This window comes from Mytilus trossulus, chromosome 12 (genome assembly GCF_036588685.1).
Source record: "Mytilus trossulus isolate FHL-02 chromosome 12, PNRI_Mtr1.1.1.hap1, whole genome shotgun sequence".
Taxonomy (NCBI): domain Eukaryota; kingdom Metazoa; phylum Mollusca; class Bivalvia; order Mytilida; family Mytilidae; genus Mytilus; species Mytilus trossulus.
This window is the reverse complement of record NC_086384.1, coordinates 18526039-18551450: the sequence shown is the minus strand read 5'-3', so window position 1 is coordinate 18551450 and position 25412 is coordinate 18526039. Positions and strand designations below refer to the sequence as shown.

The 25412-nt window shown below is 32.9% G+C and overlaps 1 protein-coding gene across 1 annotated transcript; it reads left to right on the top strand.

Moving 5' to 3' along the window:
- LOC134692284 (uncharacterized) lies at positions 1-25253 on the top strand. Its single transcript, XM_063552735.1, has 12 exons — positions 1-148; positions 761-850; positions 2817-2912; positions 10307-10396; positions 13062-13126; positions 15440-15497; positions 16466-16786; positions 19887-20252; positions 20839-20963; positions 21502-22722; positions 23859-24327; positions 24892-25253. The coding sequence occupies exons 1-12, from the start codon at positions 1-3 to the stop codon at positions 25251-25253; spliced, it is 3411 nt and encodes a 1136-aa protein (XP_063408805.1).
- Positions 25254-25412: the final 159 nt, after the last annotated feature.

Genomic DNA, 25412 nt, shown 5'->3' with positions numbered 1-25412 from the left:
ATGTTACGAAATGAAGAAAAATTTGATCTAGTATGCCCAGGTATACAAGTGAAACGTCACAAAGTCTTTATGTTACAATACCTAATTACTGTCAAGGGAGTGATTCTGGGCTACAGTGTTTATGATATATTACAAGGCACTTTATATGGTATTCAGTTAAACAAATAACAATTTTATGATACGAAATAAAAGACATATTCAAATCATATATTTAACACACCAAAAACAACTTTGCAGCAAAAACCAACCTTCAACTAAGTCAGCTTAGTCACCATGTCACCACAAGGCTTGCATATAGGCCAATGAGCATCGCACTGCACACTTCTTACTCTAATCAATGCGTCTGTCACTCTTTTAACTTATTTTCAATTATTATTATTTCATTTAAATAAGCTCTTACAAAATGGTAAGCAAAAATAATATTACAAAATTATAACAAACGTTATATGCATATAGGACTAAGATATCATTCATACTCCATATATGAATACTTTAAAAGAAAAATACAAGTGAAATATAATCACGCAAATACATTAACAGCCTGGTATAATTTAGTTATGAAAAGGAAAATAATTCATACCTATTGGAATACAATACTACGTTCCCGCGTTGTGTTCGCATCGTATTTATAACAGTTGCATTTATCAATATCTTTATATAATTGCATGTTTGTGATTACTGTTTAAAAATTTCAAGATTCTGATGTAATGCTGCTGTGGTTTATTTTAGTAGTTTAAAATTTCTATTTTTTCATGTGTAGGTAGAATACACCTTAGAAGCTCCTTGCCACCGCCACTACCACCAAAGAGAACCTTGCCACCTCCATGGTTACCTGCAGAAGATAATAATGGTATTTATTTGCGTATAGCACAACACCTTTATAAATACATAAACACGTAAGAAGGTATCAGCTAAAAACTTTAAAAGGTACCAGACCGTCATAAAATGAAGTTCGTGTGTAATATAAACCTCAGAATTGGACATCGAATGTTCTGTTTTTACTCGACCGGTTAGAATTTTATTTTTTTACTAAATATTAGACTGTAGTCTTAACTTATTTAACACAATTTTATATCTTGATAATTACAGGCACCCTTATTTTACCGATGTTCAAACGATAAAAAAGACAAATCAAGGTAACAAAATTAAACATAAAACAAAGAAATCGCACGAGCTAATCAAAATGCGATACCAGATGCATCGATAGTGTTAGCTTCTCTTGATATACATGCATCATCCGCCATTCTTATCATCGTTCAATCAAAATGTCAGAATCGGGAATAAGAACCAAATGGAAAATACAATTAAGACAAATGTTCTGATATCTAAAACTGTACGGTTATTAACACATTTTGCTCGTGATTTGAGACACAGACATATTGTATCTGTTAATCAATAAGGTTAAACGTATAGAGTGTCCATTCCAGTCACTGTTCCTCATAACCCTGTTGGAGCAGTTTTTGTGTAAGGAGAACGCCCTTTCTAATGATGTCAAGAAAGTGTGAACATACACTTGCGTAACTGATGAATTCATACATGTAAACATTATACGAATGGGCAGACGGTATTCTATTGCTGGGAAAGGGAAAGTTTACAATTAGAAAGTTGACATCATCACATTATCACAGACTTTAGTTTGAAGTCGTGCATCTATGTCAATATCGAGGAATTACAAGATAATAAACAGAACTTCTTGTTTCGATAGTTTCCTTAATCTCAAGATAATTCGTAAACTTTAAAAAAACAAAAATTTTAAAATTGTGAACTATTGTGTTATGTTCATCAATATCATATGCATTATGTTAATAGAGATGCTTCAATAAATTGATTTTATGTCCATAAAATATTCGCAAGCATTGCAGGATATTCATTTTGAAGAATACCTAAAAACAACTCTGACATGTGACTGTTCCCACTCGCCCCACATTTGCAGTCTCTCTGGCCATGTTATAGCTTGGAATCTAAACATAATTCAACATGAACATCTCCGAAAGGTGATATCTCATCGTCCTAAGTTCAGAGAACCCCAACACATCAGGTGGGACCGTTACTTTAAAATAGTTATGGATTTCTTTTTGAGGACTACGCCATCATGTGCTAAACGAGAAGAAGTTGATCTGGACACTGGACAGAATTGGTCAAAACAATCAGGTCTCTAATAAATTGTCGAATTCATAAGTTCATAATCTTAGTGAATCATTGCCCAAAGTCCGTGTTTAAAGACAAAGTAGCTGTGAACTGTCTTTCATCTCTTCACAGGTTAAGAGCAAAGTATTAGTTGATCTTAAATATCTTAACCCTATTCCTATCAGAAGCAGATGTGTCTTCATGTCTCACTTATAGCAACTATGTCCGGTCAAAAGTGAGCATATTAATACCTGACACTGTTTGTCCCTATGAACATAATATTATCTGAAGAAGAGTGAAAACTTCTGATAACTGATGATACCAACGTGGAGAGATTTTACATCAGCAATTTCAACGGATCAGTAGTTGTAAATATTTATAGAAGGTACTGTAAAGAAGTCATCCTTTAAATATGTGTAATTAGTTTTATGTCTTATTCAATATATATAACATGATATGTAGTTTATATGTCTAACTCTGAAGCATCATATCACTTGATACCATTTCTACCTCTATCATGTCTTTGAAATATGTTCATAGTCTGAAAGGTTTTTTTTTTTAATTTTACCACAACAAAAGGTTACATACATTAATATAATTATAAAAGTTCACGCCTTTATTTAAAAATCTTAAGTAAAACTGTTGTGGTATCTATTTAATTTAGTATTGAAACAATTTCTATTTTTCAGATGTAGGCAATGTGCCACGAAGTAAATCCTTGCCTCAACCATTGCCACCAAGAAGACGAGTGCCACTACCACGTTTACCTGCAGAAGATATCAACGGTATGTATATGCGTTAAACACATATTTGAATCAATATTAATACACATTCATACACGTAAGCTATCAACCAGCAACTCTGTAAGTTATCAGATCGTCATCAAATGACATTCTTATACATTACAAATCAACTGTAAAATGGTACAAATTTGTACTAGGCTGTTCTGAATTTTTACTCGACCGTTCAGAATTTGACTTTTTTGTTTTAATAAATATTAGACTGTAGAGTCTGGACCACATTCAAATTTAAAAAGTATTAAATAAGCTATTGTTTCAACTATCTCATGCCAAGTTGGCAGTAGATAGATATGGAAATCATTATTATGTCCTTTCTGGTCATAAAGCTGGTCGACTGTTTTGGTTCTAATACATACTTGGCTTTCAAATATTCTATAAGTGCAAAGTATTAGTTGATCCTAAATATTTTAACCCTATCCCTATCAGAGGCAGAATGATGTGTCTTAATGTCTCACTTGTAGCAACTATGTCTGGTCAAAAGTGAGCATCTACCACTGTTTGTCCCTATAAACATCACGTCAAAAGTGAGTATCTAACACTGTTTGTCCCTATAAACATAATATTATCTGAAAAAGAGTGAAAAATTCTGATAATTGAATATACCAACGGGGAAAGAATGTTCATCAGCAATTTCAACGGATCAGTAGTTGTAAATATTTATTAAAGGTACTGTAAGGAAGTCATTCTTTAAATATGTGTAACTAGTTTTATGTGTAATCCAATATAAATAACATCATATGTGGTTCATATGTCTAATTCTGAAGCATCATATCACTTGATACCATTTCTACCTTTATGAAATATGTTCATAGTCTGATGCGGGTTTTTTTTTTTAAATTTTAACACAACAAAAGGTTATACGCATTAATATCTTTATAAAAGTTCACGCCTTTGTGAATACTGGTAAACAATTTTCAAAAATCTTAAGTAAAACTGTTGTGGTTTCTGTTTATCTTAGTATTCAAACAAGTGTGGACACAAATCAGTATGGATATTATGTTTGTATATTTAACAAAAAAAGTTCTATGTTTTTCCCATATTAATAACTGTGTTGCATAATATTACAACCAACCTGAGCATTAGGAGAGTTGTATATTTAATATTTAGTTTTTTTATGTTCAAAACCGGCATGGAAGAGACACGAATTACATTAATGCCAAATGATTATGATAAAATATGTGTCACATCTTTGATTTTGGATACATTTTAAAGCTAGGAGAGGAACCATAACAGGTTCATTTGTTCATGATGCGATTTTGTTTTATATGGGAGATGGTATCTGAGAACATCTATTTACTTACTATTTGTATTGGCTATTTATATTACTTTTTGGAGGATCATCATGATCATTCGTTTTAATGTCGAAATTGTTTCTCAGATTAAAAGACATTTAATTGTTTTAGGGATTAATTTACTCAGTTTAGAAGACATTAGTAATGACAATGCCTGACATGATGCTTGGGCTAGATGAGCTAGAGAGTAAACTTCTGTGCTATTTCATATTAATTATTTGAAAATATATCTTCCAAAGCAGGTCAAAGCCAAAAAAATTGGCCAGTATGAAAATTATATCATCAAAAGAACCGTTGTGAGCATGCTTCACAGACTCATAAAAAATATATAACTGCTACAGAAGTCATCTGATACAATTTCAAGGGGATATGAACATCTACTTAATATGTCTAATGATCTAAAAAGTTATAGTATTCTATATGAAAAAAGGTATTGCAAAAATATTATCTTTTCAATTCATTTTGTGATACAGATACAAATATAGGTAATACCAATACAGTATAAGGCAGTTTTGGTGTGGTATGAAAGAGTATTGTAGTAATTAATAATTGCTGTTAACTCACAAAAATTAGGAAATAAACAAATGAATGATAAATGTTGTACATGAACAATGAAATATAGTTTTAAATTCAGTAAGGTCAAATAGGCCTTATAAATTTTTTTTTTAACATACTGGATGACCATTTACACTCAGGACTAAGGTGTCATGTAGGTAGTATAGATGTATAAAATAAAGTGTAAAATAATAATAATCAGGCATCATATTGCTAGTAGCTAGAGAAGCGTTGTTTGGAAAAATTTTTTTTTTTTTTTTTTTTATAAATTTGGCTTATGGATAAAAATGTTTGATTCAAATCTAAATAAAATGCTATTATCTCTCTATTACTTACATTGTACATAAAATGGATTCAATTCATTGTACATGAGAGTTGTCTGTCAAATCTTTATTTCCCAATGAATGAATTGCATAACAATGAACTGAGCTCAAGCAAAGCACTTTCATAATACACTTGGACAAAGAGCTCAATCCAGTGATATACTTTGTACTACATATGTACAGGTCCTTCATAAACATCTATCGACCAAAACTATATCTCAATTACATACCATACTACGTATACATGGTTGGATCAGAAGTCCTGGAACTTTGGATGTACCTCCCTATTTCTATGATAGTAGAGTTTGTCATATCTTTACACCGCCATTTCTAGAATTTCAAACATCTGTGACTATACATGTACATGTATATATTTGTTTTGGGTATCATATCCGTTCGCACCCAATATACTTTCGCACCTTACATGTAACCCCCCGAAGTCCGTTCGCACCCTTCACGTTCGAGCCCGATTTGTATCAGAAATAGGGAGGTTGAAATTAGTTAAATTATTAGATATTTTTATGTGTATACATACCAAGTAATTTTATTTTCTTTGAACAAAATTTAAGAAATCATATATTTTTTTTTTATTTTTTTATTTGATGATTAATTTTTAAATGTTAATTAAAAGTATGATTACTTCTTATATTTATACACAGCCTAATTTGGTATTATCTTTTAGTGTTTTAAAAAACATGATTGTTGTTTTAAGCCTTTTAAGATCTTTTAACTGCTGTGATGTAAATAACTGCATATATTTAGCTTGTAATGATTAAAACTTTGAAGATTTTTAATTAAAAATATGAAATATAATTATTTTAACAGCTTGTCTCCTTTGATCCCATGTGTGATTGGACAAGTATGACAATATGATGGCTAAATATTTATAGCAATACACTTTCAAAAACTCGTTTACAAAATATTAAACACACAACAAATTTAGACTCGATCATCATTATTGTTTACAAAAAAAGATATGAAGATACAATGTACGATTTGTATAATTCATAGTATATTTGGGCGCGAACGTGTAGAGTGTGAACGGACTTTGGGTGCGAACGCAAAAGGGGGCCAACATGAGTGGGCGCAAGCATGATTTGGCGCGAACGAACCCAGATTCTTTGTTTTGTAATTGGTATATTCGATATGGCAGTATGGTATTTGCGGAATTCCCACGTAAATGCCATGAGTAAATTGGGATATACTGCAACGTAAATGGGTTTTCGTGTGTAAACGTATTCTCATTCATAATCTGTCTCATGACATTATACCCTGCTAGCTAGGACTTCTGACAGCATACTGACAATACAACGAAACAGTAAATTCAATAAATGACAGGTATAAGAAACCTAAAAATGACCAGTGATGACGATTTGCAAAGCAATGTATTTGCACATAGAACAAATGACAAAAATTCATAAAACATTTTCATATTTAATAGACAAAGACAACATAAATATATAAATCATATCGCGGTATCTCCAGGGCAAAAATATCAATTTCGAATTTCAATACACTCTCGAACTTCCCCTTTTTGTCGAACGATGCAATGAAAAATACCCATTACAAGTTAACCAATTCATAGAAGCGTTTGGCCTTAGCGCTATCTAATTGAATAAAAAAATAAAATGATACTAGAATTTTGAGGTGTCCGTTTCCTTAAAATATTGAGAGCTGTACACTAATCGTTTTTAACTAAAATATTCTCCATTCAATCAAGTTGTGACGTCAACCTTCCGAGACAAAATAATTATACCCACTGGTTCCCACTGACTTTGTTAGACTAGATCATGAATCTCATTATTCTATGACTAGGGAACAAAAATCGATCAAGTAAAAAAAACATCGCATTTCTCTATACCCGTTTAGCTTTCAATCCAACCAGAGCAATGTTTGAAAAACGTGTTTCAATCAAATTGACCAGTTCAAGATCCAAAACCAAATCATGCGATAATACAAAATTCTATTTCAGAGTAAGTAGGCACGAACAATTCCGTAGATTGACGACCTTTACTCCAAAATATCCCTCGGATTAACCATCTGTCCAAATATCGCTATCAAAATGAACTCCATCTCTTAATAGACCCGAAATCATAAAATATCTAGCTAGTTTACAATTCCCTATATTTATCGTAGAACGGAAACGGAACTTAATATTTTAGAACTGTTTGACTACAAGACCGAAAAGACATTTATCAAATGTGAAGAATAAATATTTAAGTCAAACATCAAAATACAAAATAAATGGAAATTTAAAGTACAACTTACCAGTACGAAAGTTTTCCCCAATCTAAAGAAATACTGCCCTGACGAGGTTTAAATATCCAAGTCGGAACATTGAGTCTCAAGCACGAGAAAAACGATCCCCGCGAAAAAGTGACCAGACAAGTATAGTTATAAATATAGTATCTATAAATAGAAAAAGGGGAATTTACGATGACCCATAAACGTTACAATACCATTTTCAAGGATGTGATGTAGGTCATTTGGATACACTCAAGTGAAAACTGTGTGTCATGTTTCTAAAGTATTATAAAATTGAGCTGTTTTCATTAAGATTTCCACATACAAACACAACTCAAAATGTAAACATTACAATCCAATAAATGCAATGTTATATGGATCGTCCAACATACATTTGTCATACGACTCAAAATGTAAACAACCCCTAAAATACAATGTTAATTGTTTAATATAGAGAATCGTCCATAGCAGGTCAAAGTCATAGAATTCACGAATACACGGTTTCCGCTGATTTTGTCAGTTGGTATGACTGGCATTAGATGAAATAACATTCGTGTATCTGCTTCGTCATGATTACAAGGGGTAGATAGGAAGTATCCTTATTGAAATTGCAAAGAATATTTTCACTATGAGTAACATACACATTTGTATTAGTCTCTTAAGAAGCAATTTTGTCAGCAAGAAACTTGAACAATTTTGTTTCGTTGTCATCTTCACAAAGAAAAATACTCCAAACCCATGATTATCTAGTTTTGTCTTTGACAAAGACGTGTCCAGTTTCATTTTGTGGCCAAAATAAGAAGTTGTTATTTTTAATTTGGTTATAAAAAGCAGGTTCTCTTTCATTTGCATTTGCTTCAAAAGACCTCCGTTTTGTTTCGACAATTTCTTAGAGTTTATTTATATATCTTACCTATGCAACAATTTCCTAAATTGAGTATTGTTTTTCTTGAAATGATTTTACAAACTCGTTCATCACTTTACAAAGCCTTTAACGCTGTTCAAGGATACATCGTTTTGTGTTTTCGAAAAATCTTCATTAGGTCGTTCATCTGTTATCGAATGACCCAAACCACAGAATCTTTTTAAATTCATCTTCTAGTATACTGACTCCTGGTCCAGCTACCATCCATTTGTCTTAATTGGATCTTTGGTTAATCCCATGGCACCAACATCGCCCTTCGCAAATGTATTATTCTGTTTTTGTGCCTGACAAATTGTTTTATTAGAAAGAAATTTGCTGGTCTTACGTACAGTGAAATTATCATTTTCAAATTCAATTGCAACCTGTGGGTGGTGATGTTCGGGAAGGGAGGTCATAATTTGGAGATTGTTTGGTAACGATCGAGCATAACTTACACGATCAAAACCTGAAACAATACTCTATCATGCTTTATATGGATTTTTTGTAAAGTACGAACTCTTACTCATGAAATGAGCATAACACAAAAATCTGAAGAAGTTCTTAATTTATAATTGAACGTCAGGTATGAAACTGTGGTCGAGATAACTCCATACACCAGTCTTTTAAATCATTGAACGTCACAGAGTCATGACATACTTTTCCATTTTGAGTTTAGCTTTCATAATCCGAAATTAACAGTTCAAGCAAAATACACGCAGTTGTCTGATGCGCCTGTCTAGTCCTAGCTCCATTTGAACATGCATACAAAGAATCTACCGTTCTTGGCGTTGCAATATTGGCTTCAGTTAGACAACCTTTCCATCCCCTATCACGCAATATATCACCAATAGTTTTATAACAAGTCATTTCAATGTGCAATCCACCAACCATGACGATAAACTTATCTTTTCCGTAAAAATCAGGCCATTCTAATTGAATTTGCTTGGACATTCCCAAAAGTGGCTGATCAGCAGTTACAATTGATGTTTCTCCGGGATTCACCATATTTTCGCTGATCCATCGAATACTTGAGAATTGCCTGGTTGTGCATGCAAATCGCCCTTGATGTCTATAAATAGTTTGCACATGCGCAAAAGTGTTAAACACATGTGTATCAAAAACTTGAAAAATGTTATTAAACTAATTCATAATATCATTTAATAGATATCCAAAAATACTAAATATATGGTACATAGTATATCACAAATGTTTTTAAAGAATTTTGTAATATTTTCGCGCATGCGCAAATACTGGATATGTCAAATATTCATTTTAATAAATATGTGATGGAAGGAATGTAGCCGCCAAACCTGATAATTGATTTTTACCAAAAGAAGTTCAAAGAAAAGTTTTCCAGAAAAATCAATATTTTCAAAATGAAGAAAACAGCCATTTTAGAAAATGGCCGTGGCCATCTTGAATTTTTTTTTTTAATGGCCAGCAGTTATTTCTTAAAATGTTTATAATAATGATGCTTTGTGGTAATTTTCATGCTTGTATCATCATTTGCACAATTCCCTCGATTTTGCTTGCCACATTTAATATCTTCCAATATATCCCTTCAGTCTTCACCAGTTTATTGCATGGCTTCAGTTTTGAGTATAGACTAGAGTAGAGACTAAATGTTTAAAAACCTGACATCTAACTGTGTTGTTGAAAATGTGATCATCGATTCATCAAAAATATATACACATTATATTTCACAATACATATGCATTAATCTAAATTTACATCCATTCGTACGGCCTCTGAGTCAATAGAAGAAATTCCCACGGAAATGGCATGTGATATAAACATGGAATTGTTCACACCGATACAGGTGATATACGTAGAATATCAATTGTGGACACAGCAATAAGATCAGATATAAGACCCACATGAGCACGGTGTAAAGTACACAAAAATAATTATTAAATAAATTTGCTCGATTTACCTTGAAGTTAAGAATAATAAAAAAAATTGCGTCTATCGAATGAAACCCCTACATAAAATAATACTGTGTTCGATAGAAATGATTTATTCTTATATAGTATGTTAACAGTTTCTATTTTTCGGATGTAGGCAATGTGCCAAGAAGTAAATCCTTGCCTCAACCATTGCCACCAAGAAGACGAATGCCACCACCATGTTTACCTGCAGAAAATATCAACGGTATTTATATGCGTAAAACACATATTTGAATAAATAGTAATACACTTGCAACTCTATAAGTTATCAGATCGTCATCAAACGACATTCTTATACATTACAAACCAACTGTAAAATGGTACAAAGTACTAGGCTGTTCTGAATTTTTACTCGACCGTTCAGAATTTTACTTTTTTGTTTTAATAAATATAACAATGTAGAATCTCTACCACATATGATTTGAGTCTGGACTGTTTGTTCTCTTCTTATATTTAATTCGTTTCCCTCGGTTACCCCTATTTTGTTTTTTGTCCATGGATTCATGAGTTTTGAACTGTTGCCATTATCTATACTCGACCAAGTCTCAACCATAGCAAACTCAACAATAAACTGACAACCAGAGAGATGTAATGTATTATGACCAATATATATATATATGTATATGAATATATGTTGGATACTATTTTTTTCAAAAAATTTCCATTCATATGTAATATAATACATACTTCATCAACAAACATGTAGAATAATATGTAAGTAATACAGAAATTGAATTGCTTTCACCGATAACATCACTTTTCAAAAACACAAAGTAAGTACCGGAGATCATATTTTGTTGACATTTATTTGAAGCCTTCTTACTCATGTTATTTTGCATTTAAACAAAGGCTGAGGATAATTTGCGATTAGCTGATTATAAACGCAAGGAAGAATAGAGACTCGTACTGATTTTTTTAAGTAGTTTGACAATTTTATTTATTGATTACAGTTATATCATAGTACACTAAACTAGTATAGAAAAAATGAATTATCAGAATAGATTTTAATTGATCATTATTGATTTACTCTACTAGACTTATCCGCTTAGTTCACAGGAAATAGTCGAGAAAATCAAATATAACGGTTACTCGAAGTTTAAAAGTGTTCATAACTGCTACCTTTTGCATGTAAAAAGAGCATTCCAAAAGACACATATTGTGTTCTTACTAGTTGTGATACATTTAAAAGTTTTGCTTCCAATAAAATCGTCGAAACATAATTGAATTTTTTTTTTTTTAACTTTCACGGTTTTTCCTATTAGAATATATTTTTAATAATCAAATGATAAAAACTATTAAATATTTTTAATGTCCCTTTTTATCATATATTTCCATGTGCCCCAATACTTTTCTTGCACTCATTTCATGGCCATTTAGTCACTTTACAGGTTACAGGGACGCATTTAATTGTAATGCAATTTCCATAGGGTACTAGTAGTGTTCCAAATTTATCTCATGAATAATAAACTATCTAGAAAAAATGGGTTGCAGTACCCTTTACTATAAATCTACCACTCACCTACATTAACTTTCATCCATGTAAACTTCTCTTAAAAATTTGTATTCACATGGTTAACATTTAGTTCTCGTATGTCATTTTGATTTTATAGTTGACTCGCCGATCAACAGTTTCGATTATTTGAGAAACATTTTACCACCCTTCCGTATATAATGGTGTAAATTGTTACCATTTTTGATGTTCTGGTCTTTAGGGTAAATTACATATAACATATTAAAATATTAGCTTGAAAAATTCAGGCAACGTTAGCTTACTAATGGCCAAATCTCACAAATCAAGGAACTATTTCAAAACCTAGGGAATCGACGAACTCTAAAGGAGCAAAACCGGGTGACAATGTAATCGTCTCTTGATATGCATGCAACACCCGCCACCCGGATCCACATTTAGTCAAGCGCCATACGAATTAGGATGAGGGTATGTTACTGATGAGAAATAGGAAGTTGACCACTTGGAAGTTGAAATCATTCCGTTTTCCATTTTTTAGTTTGAAGTCGACCATATGTGTCAATATTGAGGTAAAGCAAGATATCAGTCCTAATCTGTTATACCACTGTACATAGATCGAGTGTTGCTGCTCACAAGAAAGCTAAAAAAGAGTTTTCAGTGGTGAAGTTGCAATCATCCCCCTTCGTCAGTTTTACGGACGCCATCACGAGTTGGTTGATCGTTATGGAATATTCGTTTCATAGATGGTAGCGGTTATATTCCTAATTTCGTTACTACAATCCCGTCCCCTTTTTCCAAATGTGATCTACCGAATTAGACTTATTACCGGGTTTGTTCGTACATGAACAACACGACGTGTGCCACATGTGTAGCAGGATCTGCTTACCTTTCCGGAGCACCCGAGATTACCCCCAGTTATTGGTGGGGTTCGTGTTGCTCAGTCGTTAGTTTTTTCTATGTTATGTTTTGTGTACTATTGTTTGTCTTTTGGTCTTTTTTTCTTTTCAAGCCATGGCTTTGTCAGTTTATTTTCGAGTTTGAATGTCCCTCTGGTATCCTATCAGAACTATAACCTTTGTGTATTAAATACCGTCATGAGTTTGTCTTTCCATTCGTCAATTAGAAAATTAAAAAAAAACAGGAACGACATTTGGAAGGTACAATATATTCAATCAAACATAAATCTGGCACCACACACTGGTTGTCAGTTAATAACTAATTGTTACATATAAAAGTCAGAATAAACGATCCCAAAAAGCTTACAATATTCTGTGATACCAACATGGCTATGAAAATGAAATCTCTTTCTGTGTTTATAACTTTATTTGTATGTTTCAGTACTGTCAATTATATCAAATCCAATAAATGATTTTTGTGTATATAAAATACATTTAATATTTAGCGGAGCATACTCATGATGACGTGGATTTCCATTATCCTCCCATGTATTTCAAGCACAATAATCAAGTAAGTACCGGATATCATTGTGAGAACATATTGTTGTTAAAATTTATCTAGAGCCTTTTTATTATGCATTTGAGGAAACACTATGGGTAGTATGCAATCGGTTAAGTCTAATCCTAAGGAAGAATTGTAATTCGTACAGTTTGTTCTATCAGTTTAAATGTTTGATTTATTATTTGCAGTTATATCATACTACGATGTACTATAATTGTGCAGTATCCGAAAAAATCTTATTTAATGATAAAATGAAATAAGCTTGGAAACTTCCCTTCCAATAGAGCTTCTTAATACAATTGAAATATACTGTAGTTAATCATTTTTTTTACTTTAACGGCAATTTATATAACAAACAACACTTAATAAGCAAAAAGTGAAAACCATTAAACATTTTTTTTAATTTTTTGGTCTATTTAGGTGTGCTTCAACATTTTTTTCTGCATTCAAAAGAATCCGTAACCATTCAGTCATTGTCTAGGTTACAGGAATTCAATTATTCGGAATGTAATTTAAATAGGTTACCATTACAAACCAGAAACGTGGGTTCCAATTCCTGTTACTATCAATGTGATGGTTGTATTACAGCCATAAAAGTTTATGGTAATGCGGCAAATGTTACAATGCAGTTGAAAAAAGCGTCTTTTTTCTGCACTCAATGACCTCGTTTGTAATTGACTTGAGTTAGAATATCCCTTTATATAGTATCTTTCGCCTTTCTTTTTTAATGGGACAGGCAGTTCATTAAGAATTCTTAGTAAATACATTGAAAATATTTTCGACACTTTGTTGAACAAGAATGTATTATTCCAACACTGTATAATCATATCAAGAGTTGCACACATATTTTATTCGGAGGACTATTTTAGGGTAAACGAATTGGAAATGACGAAACAACTGTTTAAAAAACTCTATATAGAAAACTAAAGAATGAGGAAAATACAAATCTCACTAAAAATTAGAGTTGTAACCTACAGAAATTAAGGAATGTATCCCCCTCATGCAAAGCTCTGACTCCTTGCCAGGCTTTGGCTACACTTTTTTGTTCTTTTTGGTTTTTAGCTCTTCATCTTTTTAATAAGCTTAGGATTTCCGAATATTTTGACCTCGAGCATCACTGAAGATACAATGATTGTTGAAATGCGCATCTGGTGCAGAAAAATTGGTACCGTTTATGTAATTGCAAGGAATTTAGTAATAAATGATATGATGACACCTTCAATATAGGAATTTATGTCAGCCTAAAACTGACTTATCAGCGACACCTATGCACATATCATTAAAACTTTCATATGAATATTCAATTGTAATACATAAGATTATGCCGACTAACAAATTGGACCTCGTTATTTTCGTAGTATAGATACATCAGTCATTTCAGTGAACAACATAACCGAAATTCTAATATCTAATATTTGTATACCATAATTTTGATAAACAATTTAATCCTTAATTTAAAAACTCAGAGATCAGTTGCACGTGTTAAGTAAAATATTAGTTAAACATTTAGAATTAAAACGAATAGACGTGAATGTTGCCATTTTCAAACTTCAAGTAAAACAGGTATGTCATTGTTGGGGCCCTTAATAGCTTGTTGTTCGGGGTGAGCCAAAGCTCCATATTGAAGGCCGTTCTTTGACCTATAAGGATTTACTTTAACAAATTATTATTTGGATGGAGAGTAGTCTCATTGGCTCTCATACCACATATTGTTATATCTCTGTAGCATGAATAAGACAAAATGTTGATATGTTGTAACTAAAACACATCGAACATTGTTTTTGTCTGAATTTCTATCAAACCTTCACCTTTAACAGGTTTAACTTAAATGATGTAATATCACAACAATTAATTAAAAAAACAATGCTGCAAGTACAACATTCAATGTTTTGCCACATCACGGAATAAGACTGTGTGCGCACGCAGTTTCGTATATTTTGGTAATAGTTAAATAAAAGAAAATTTGGTAATGATCGAGTTATATTATATTTGTACTAGAAACCATTTATGACTGTTAAGACAAATCGCTCGAATTCATAAATACATATAAGATTAAAATAGATTTAAGAAGAGTTTAGTCATTTTGCAAATAACTTAACTCATAGCCAACTGTTCTGAGAAAGAGTCTCCATAGACGTCTATTTTATGATCGGCAAAATGTCGCAATATTAACCATATAGGTTTTTTTCTATTAATATATTTTTTTTATTTAGTTTTGGATTTACAATTCTTATAGTTTTCCTCTGTAATAAATAAATGTATTAATTTTTTAATGATTTTGATAGTAAATTTCCTGTATAAGAAATGTTGTCTCTTTCCTAGGAACTGGTGGAAGAGTATGAATATCAGGAGTACATTGCTAAGGTCAACTACAAAAATGGTAAATCATCATTCATTATCCTGAATTTTTTTATGATAAAGTAAAATAATTTTCTGGCAATTTATGTGTTCACTGATAGTTTTCTTAAGTAATTTCTTCTTTGTCAGTCGTATTGCAATGTACTTTACTGGTGACAAAATATAGGTGCGTTATCTATGTGTCCCTACGACTAACAGTTTCTGAGTAATAACCACGTACGACAATTCTGCATCCTTAAAATGGTGAGACCCCAGTAGAAGTTTTTCCGTAAACAAATGTAAAATTTTGAATAGATGTCCAAAATATTTTTCTGTATCTCTTTCGCTTTTAGACATTTGGACAAAAGTTGATAAGGGAAATGGTCATGGTTGACATAAACTGTAACCTTTTGGCCTGATATAAATCAAATGGTAATAAGTTCAATAGTGCAGATTAATGTGTCAACGACTTAATTTTGCTATGATGAACAATTTCAATATTTCGTCAACCGTCCATAAGAGTCATTGCATTCATAGTGGGTTTGTGGTATTGCGGGGGAAATAATTTCATAAAGTTGCAAATTCAGCAAGTTGTGTCGATTTTTATGTTTTAGAATTTACTGTGACCCCCTTTTCTCTCGTCTTTTTATTCATGTTTTTTATTAGTTTTGATTCATGAGAGAACGACTATTGATGACCTTATCATTCTAAGAATATTATTACATAAGTTCCTTGTTACACAAAATCCAAGGAATACAAGACCACATATTATCTACATTTTCTTGACAACTGAAAAGAGTTACGTTATTGAACAAGTGAATAGATATACGAATTCGACAACAGCATGTTCTTTTATTAAAGTTTTTCATTTGAAATTTTGTGTGAACTTACAAATAGTTTAAAACCGCTCAAAATGTTGCGCAAATCAGATGACTGATTGATGTGTGCTGTTTTACTGCAAGGTGTGTGTGTTTATCTTTCTAATTTCTTGTCATATGTATTAAATTGAAGATTATAGCTACAGTTCCTTGTGGGATAAGACACCGCCTACAGATGTACAGCGACAAAACTCCAAAAGGTTTATTCCCGATGTACTTACTCGCTTGGATCACGAATCGGTCAATATTTATCTTAATTGTTTGAAAGATGGCGAAGAAAGAAGCAATGGGATTCGTCTGGCAATTGTAGGACGAAAAAATACTGGAAAGACAAGCCTTACAAAACGACTTTTAAAGGAATCAGTTGAAAATGTGCAGCAAACAAATGGAATTGAAATACATACACTAAAGTGCAGAGGCAAAGTAAATGAAGGGGACTGGATCTTTCATGATGGTAAGTTTATAACTCAATCAAAAATATCCGCCGTATATCAGTTTTGAATAAACTCATCACAGTTCCCAGGTTTGACTTTTTGAAAATCTGACACTCATTCTATTTAAAAGTAAAAGACTCCGCTGAAGTAATCTATTCTAACTTGGAGATGCAATTAATCCTTGGTATTTCGAAAATTATAAATCCATAAGTATATTCATTTATTGTTTTCATTGCTTTATATTTTATTAGAATTTATTGTCAACTATTGATTTTATTCAACTCATATAACTGAAAACTTGATAAAATCTCAGCGTACTTAGTCGGGTTTTACTAAAATGTAGCTATAAACATGTATGTATATAACAATACTCATAGAACGAAACCCCTTATTTACGACTGTAATCATTCAGGTATCAGAAGCGTGGACCCCCCAATGGACAATCCAATTATCGTTTCAAAATTCATTGTGCTTCAAACATGTGTGTAAGAAAATAGAAAAACAAGATAACAGCTGGCTTATAATCCTGGTATCTTTGATAACTATTTACACCACTGGGTCGATGCCACTGCTGGTGGACGTTTCGTCCCCGAGGGTATCACCAGCCCAGTAGTCAACACTTCGGTGTTGACATGAATATCAATAATGTGGTCTTTTTATAAATTTCCTGTATACAAAACTTTGAACTTTTTGAAAAACTAAGGATTTTCTTATCCCAGGCATAGATTACCTTAGCCGTATTTGGCACAACTTTTTGGAATTTTGGATCCTCAATGCTCTTCAACTTTTTACTTGTTTGGGTTTATAAATATTTTTGATTCGAGCGTCACTGGTGAGTCTTATGTAGACGAAACGCGCGTATGGCGTACTAAATTATAATCCTGGTACCTTTGATAACTATTTACACCACTGGGTCGATGCCACTGCTGGTGGACGTTTCGTCCCCGAGCGTATCACCAGCCCAGTAGTCAACACTTCGGTGTTGACATGAATATCAATAATGTGGTCTTTTTATAAATTTCCTGTATACAAAACTTTGAACTTTTTGAAAAACTAAGGATTTTCTTATCCTAGGCATAGATTACCTTAGCCGTATTTGGCACAACTGTTTGGAATTTTGGATCCTCAATGCTCTTCAACTTTGTACTTGTTTGGGTTAATAAGTATTTTTGATTTGAGCGTCACTGATGAGTCTTATGTAGACGAAACGCGCGTATGGCGTACTAAATTATAATCCTGGTACCTTTGATAACTATTTACACCACTGGGTCGATGCCACTGCTGGTGGACGTTTCGTCCCCGAGGGTATCACCAGCCCAGTAGTCAACACTTCGGTGTTGACATGAATATCAATAATGTGGTCTTTTTATAAATTTCCTGTATACAAAAATTTGAACTTTTTGAAAAACTAAGGATTTTCTTATCCCAGGCATAGATTACCTTAGCCGTATTTGGCACAACTTTTTGGAATTTTGGATCCTCAATGCTCTTCAACTTTGAACTTGTTTGGGTTTATGAATATTTTTGATTTGAGCGTCACTGATGAGTCTTATGTAGACGAAACGCGCGTATGGCGTACTAAATTATAATCCTGGTACCTTTGATAACTATTTACACCACTGGGTCGATGCCACTGCTGGTGGACGTTTCGTCCCCGAGCGTATCACCAGCCCAGTAGTCAACACTTCGGTGTTGACATGAATATCAATAATGTGGTCTTTTTATAAATTTCCTGTATACAAAACGTTGAACTTTTTGAAAAACTAAGGATTTTCTTATCCCAGGCATAGATTACCTTAGCCGTATTTGGCACAACTTTTTGGAATTTTGGATCCTCAATGCTCTTCATCTTTGTATTTGTTTGGGTTTATAAATATTTTTGATTTAAGCGTCACTGATGAGTCTTATGTAGACGAAACGCGCGTATGGCGTACTAAATTATAATCCTGGTACCTTTGATAACTATTTACACCACTGGGTCGATACCACTGCTGGTGGACGTTTCGTCCCCGAGGGTATCACCAGCCTAGTAGTCAACACTTCGGTGTTGACATGAATATCAATAATGTGGTCTTTTTATAAATTTCCTGTATACAAAACTTTGAACTTTTTGAAAAACTAAGGATTTTCTTAACCCAGGCATAGATTACCTTAGCCGTATTTGGCACAACTTTTTGGAATTTTGGATCCTCAATGCTCTTCAACTTTGTACTTGTTTGGGTTAGTAAATATTTTTGATTTGAGCGTCACTGATGAGTCTTAAGTAGACGAAACGCGCGTATGGCGTACTAAATTATAATCCTGGTACCTTTGATAACTATTTACACCACTGGGTCGATACCACTGCTGGTGGACGTTTCTTCCCCGAGGGTATCACCAGCCCAGTAGTCAACACTTCGGTGTTGACATGAATATCAATAATGTGGTCTTTTTATAAATTTCCTGTATACAAAACTTTGAACTTTTTGAAAAACTAAGGATTTTCTTAACCCAGGCATAGATTACCTTAGCCGTATTTGGCACAACTTTTTGGAATTTTAGATCCTCAATGCTCTTCAACTTTGTACTTGTTTGGGTTGATGAATATTTTTGATTTGAGCGTCACTGATGAGTCTTATGTAGACGAAACGCGCGTATGGCGTACTAAATTATAATCCTGGTACCTTTGATAACTATTTGGAAATAGGTAAACTTGAGAACTATGTTTCTAAAGCTTATAAGATTAACAGGTTATAAATTTGAGAAGTAAAGCAAATCGTCCCTTTCTAAGAAGAACTGAAACGCTTTAAAATTTTTATAGAATAATCAGAGGACTTTTTAAGCTAGAACCTATCTATGTATTTGAGGTTATGCAGTTTTGAACAATTTCAAACGGATATTTAGGAGAATTTATTTTCATTATTACACGCTTGCATTGTACTAAAAACCAAACCCCTTTCATAATTCTGATTCAAACACAATGTACCCAGAGAATGTTACAACCTAGGGACTTGATTGTTAATAGACAACATACTTTTTCTAAATATTCCATCACGTCTTTTATTTAGTCGAATTATGACAAAATGATTGATTTATGCTTTTGAGACTTAGGGATAATTTTTCATATCTTGTCGTTTTCAGGTCGTACGTATGACAATGAAATAAATTCAAGGCTTTTGAAATGCTGTATTGCGAAAAGTAAAGCTAATCTTTCGCACGATTCAAACATGGCAACAGGCTACTTGTCTTCGAAAAGACCAGACGAGAGTGCGTCAGAAAAGCCTGACAACGAAGCACAAGCACAAGAAGTTCCAGTACAAGATTTTTACAATCTTTATGACATCGTTTATGCTGAAATTGACGCTGAAGATACTGCACCAATCGCAATATGGGATTTTGCAGGAGACCGAGAACACTTCAATACACATCAGACCTTTTTTGGCCAGGAATCCATATATGTTGTTGTTTTAAATGTGATGGACACTATTAAAATTGACGACTCAGAATGTAAGTTCATGTATACAAGCGGAATACAGTGTAACAACATGAACAAGATGTTACATAATTTGTCCACAGAAAATGTGTGTCTTCCAGGGATAATCATTTCAGGTTCAAACTTTTTTATTACAAAAATCCAATAATTTTATCCAAATGTTGACAACCGTCGACTTTTCATGGCAGCAGTACATGGCAGCTACAGCTGCCAAAGCGTTATATTTTTTTTAAGAAATAATATTGTCCATCAATTCACTCTCCACTTTTAATTTGATATCGTTTAACTTGATTAGTTATTGTCACAGTGTTATGCAGTACTAAATTTCTACGTGTATTTGTAGGTTAATTGAATCCAAACGCGTATCATTTACGAATTAAAATAATATCTTTTTGCTAATTGAGTGTCGTTTGCACTACTGTGGGTGTTTCAAGTATTCACTCGAAGGATACCATTGATGAGAAAGAGACTAAAATGTTGTGAATTTCTAGTAATTATGAAAAGCAGATTCTAATCGACTGTTTGAATGTTCATATTATGTATATAAACAAGTATGATATCCGCTCTATAAAACTAATTACCTAGAAACTTTTTTTGCAGACGGTCTGGCATTTTGGCTTGAAACTATTCGTTGCCATTGCAAGTTATCCGTCGACGAGGAAAACAACAATGATTATCAGGAACCACCCGTTATCATTGTAGGAACACACAAAGATCAGTTTAAAGTAGGTAGGATAACACTTTCTGACAAAATCATTATACAACTTTGAACATTTCAGGCAACCCCTTGTGATACACTACGAATAATTTGCTTGCGACGATACAATGTATCGGCGTATTCATATTGATCACCATAGAAACCTTTTCGGTTTAACTTTGTTACGATGCTAAATTTTTATGCATGTATGTTGACTTTGACATTGTTGTATTATTATGATAATACATATACGTATAATATAATTTTAACCTAGTGTCCTCTAAATCATTCCCCTAGATAATTGAGAGACAAAATCATCGTTACGGTGAAACAATTTATAATTGTGACTAAAATCGTATAATGTGCTCGAACATCTAAACTGAGCGTACCGCATAAATTGATATATGTATATGTCATACGATTGGCAACAGTTTAATTTACTAATGAGTGATAATAACTTGATAATTCGAAAAGACTGGAATCATCAAGTCTGTTAAATATTATACTTTGAAGTTGTGTATGTATGTGTATTAATTTGTGTCAAACCAGTTTTACCTGTTTTGTAGGGAAACAACATTGACTGCAATGCAAAATTTAAGCGCCAAGTACATGAGATAGTAAGGAATTCCCAGATACGAAGAAATATACGAAAAATTTATGTTATATCTAATACAAATGATACAGATGATGAATTCGACATTTTACGAAGAGACTTAGTTGAAATTGCAAAAAGCCGAAAACAGTGGAATATCAAAACTCCCGCTAGATGGATCCACCTCGAAAAGGCCCTTTCTGGTGAAAATTCATGCGGAAAACCTGTAGTTGCTAAATCAGATATTGCAGAAATTGCAAACAACATTATACAACCTATCACAGACGAAGAGGAATTAGAGCAGTTTCTCACGTATCATAATGGCATCGGAACATATGTTTACTTTTCGGACCTACCCGAATACGTCGTGTTAGATCCACAATGGTTGGCAAGTGCATTTAAATGCATAATAACAGCCGACCAATTCCAGAAAGATTTGGTCCATCAAACAGAGTGGGAAGAGCTGAGACAGCATGGACGTCTGAGCGAGAAACTATTAAATGAAATATTTCTGCGACAGGAGGTAAACATAAGGAAATACAGAATACACTTACTGAAAATCATGGAAAAAATTAACATTATTGTTCGGTCAAGAACAATGTCAAACGCATGCGAAATTGACGAAGACACAGACTACTATGTACCATGTATGATCAAAAATACATCACTGAGCAACATCAACGACATATTTTATTCCTGCGCTTCCAAATCATCATGTCTTTGTGTTGCATTTGATTTTCTCCCACCATCATTTGCCACGCTGATTCTAGTTGCCTGTACCCGATATTACACCGTTGCCAAAGGTCCACAGACATCTGATGGACGACATCCTGCCTTCTATAGAGATTTTGCGATTTACAATTTAGATGCTACCGGTTGCGAAAAGCTTTTCGTTGCTAATTATCGGAATGTTTTGCAGATGCAAATATGGAAATGGGGAGAACCAGAGAAGCGCTCGTATCGAGATGTCAAGGCAAAGTTGATAGGAATCATTGAAGAGATGAAAGAGATCCCAGGTCAGCCTAATTTATCGTATGAACTAAAGCTTAAATGCAAATTTACAGACTACGAATGCCTTGATGGGATGGTTGAACTGAAAGTCATCAAACCAAAGAAAGAATATTTTTGTGAAGAACATGGAAACACCCACAGTTCAGAGGAAATTTTTTTTGATTGGTTAGGAGAAATTGAGCAGGTTAAGAGTCTTAGTATTTCATTGACATAATAAAATCTATTCATATCACAAAATTAAAACAAAAAGATCTCTGCCTTTCTAGTTTGTATCATCTCATATTAAGCACTACATTGTGTAAGTGTATAATTTTGTTTTTTAAAGGAGTAAGATCTGGAAAGGACCGATTTTGGCCTCAAATTTTGGTTTCATCTGACGAAAGATGTTGACCACATTTTTTACAACTCACTTAAGTGGCTATTTTATTTGAATCAATTAGTTTATCATGTTTATGTGAAAGATTTTAACTCATCTAGTCATTACAAACGATTTGATTCAAGCTCAAATATGGAAATATACCAAATATGCCATAAAATGTCACTTTTCAGATGGTTTAAAACGAAAGTGGCCGCATCCGTGTTCATCCTCAACCTTTATATTATATATGTTATGTATTATCATCAAATACAACTTAAATTTCAATATTAAGGATGAACACGAATGTGACCACTTTCATTTTACACAAAAACCGTCTAAAATTTAACTAAATTGCTAGAATTGTAAAGATTTCAGTAATTTAGCATGAATAAATGGTGATCGTACCATATGTGTATTGTGTTGCCAAAACAGCCCATATTTATGTAACAGAAGCATTCAACTGTCCAATAGATAACTAAAAGTTTACATTTTAACAATTTTGTAAAACTTCTATATTTTGGGGCCAAAAGGGGTCTTACTGGACCTACTCCTTTGAAACATAGTTTATTAATAATCAATGTTAGTGTATAATTGATAACAACAACAAAGTAGAGTATTGCTTGTTGCACTCATGTTTAGCAATGAGAGTTGTTTGTTATGAAGATCTTTTGATTGTTGTTTTTCGGCTGTCGTCTGTGTATTCTATAATCCTTTATGACAATCCTTTATGACAGTAACCATATAGAATGACATGAAAAAATATTCTATTTGACTGTAAATATTTGTTCTAAAAAAATATAAAAGAATAATTATTTAATTTTCACTGACCATTTCTTAACCCGTTAAAGATGAGACTGGTTAAAGATGTAATGTTTAGTTTCATTCGTCATCTTGCATCTGCTTTTATATACACATGAAGGTAGTTTTAACTTAGTAAATATGATTGTGAATTGCGTTTTCAGAAAATCTTCAGCCGTGAGCAAATAAATGCAACAAGAATGGCCATCATCATTTTAGAAATTCTGACCAGTGCATTATTTGACCTGTTAATCGCCGATAGTGGTGGCTTTCTCGTTAAACAAAGAGACGAATGTGATATAACATATCTGTATGCACAGCTTCGAAAACAAAATAAGCATGTTCCAAGTCATAAATGGGGAGGAAGGTGGTCTGATATTCAGAATTCCGACATTTTAATTGGTGACGATATTGAACGCATCAGGTTGTCCAGAAATGACATGGCTCACTCAAAGAACTTCTCGTTGGATGACAACAAATACTATGATCTATGTGGTATACTAGAGAGAGTCCTCCATCGTTTAGAAACCTATAACGGGAAAGGAAAGCTCTACACAGATCAAATGAAAGATGTGAAAAAGAAAGAGACAAAATTACAAGACTGGCAAACTTATCAGAAGAAAATAACTTACGGTAAGTTATAATTAATAGTGGAATGGTTGTGAGTTCGTGTTAAATATGAGTAACAAACTCAGTACAGTGATCGTTTCATTTGGGAACTTTTCCCTTTATTCCATCAACTAATTTAAGCGGATCGGTGCTGGAACTGTCGGGTAGTTTGTGTGAGTGAATATTTTTTTATATTTTAAAACTATTTCGCAAAGTTTATTAATCTTCCAATATACTACAAAACAATTGCTTTTGTGATGAAAAAAGAAATGATATTGAATTCAAAATACGAAAAAAAAATGTTTTCCACATTAATATCTAATCTGATGTATTGTATTTCACTCCAATTGAAAGAAGGGTTTGTATTGATCTTTTGAGATGATACTAAATTGAGAAATGTCATTCCTTTCTAGATAAATGATAGCGATTTGAACTGCTTGAATTTTTTTTCATGTCGTTGTTGGTCTCGATCTACATATAATACATGTAGGAAATAAAGCTTTTGGTGTAATTCATGATCATTAAAACATGAAACATAAATTTGCATGGAACCTGTATCTGCATGTTAATATTTTTTTTTAAACTTAGAATTTCCACGACTGAAAATAAAGCCTTCGTTTGAAGTGAAAGTCGGTGGTGGATGCACACTCGAATGTAAAACAGTAGTACCGTTGCCCGATGGTTCGAAGGTGTATTGGGTTATGAAGAAAAATTCCGAAGAAGTAAAGCTGACAGTTGATGAGACCACATCAAACAAATACAAAGGATCGCAAGTTGATTACCCATCTCTTAACATATTTTGCGCAACAAAGGAAGACGAAGGACACTATTCCTGTAGAATACGGTATCCAGAGGAGAGCGCTGAAAGCATGGACGAAAATATCACATGGCCAAAAACATGTTTACATGTAAATAATTGTAAGTATTATGGTATACTCGTACCAAAATAGATATGTACATGTAAATGTAAAGCCTCGTATAGTACGCTATACACTTCATACTATAACGGTTTTGATAATTATGAGAAGCCGTACAATAACCTTAATGTACTCGACATCATTTGTTTTTTTGTGGTTATTTATCTAAAAAGCAGTAACACAATATTTTCT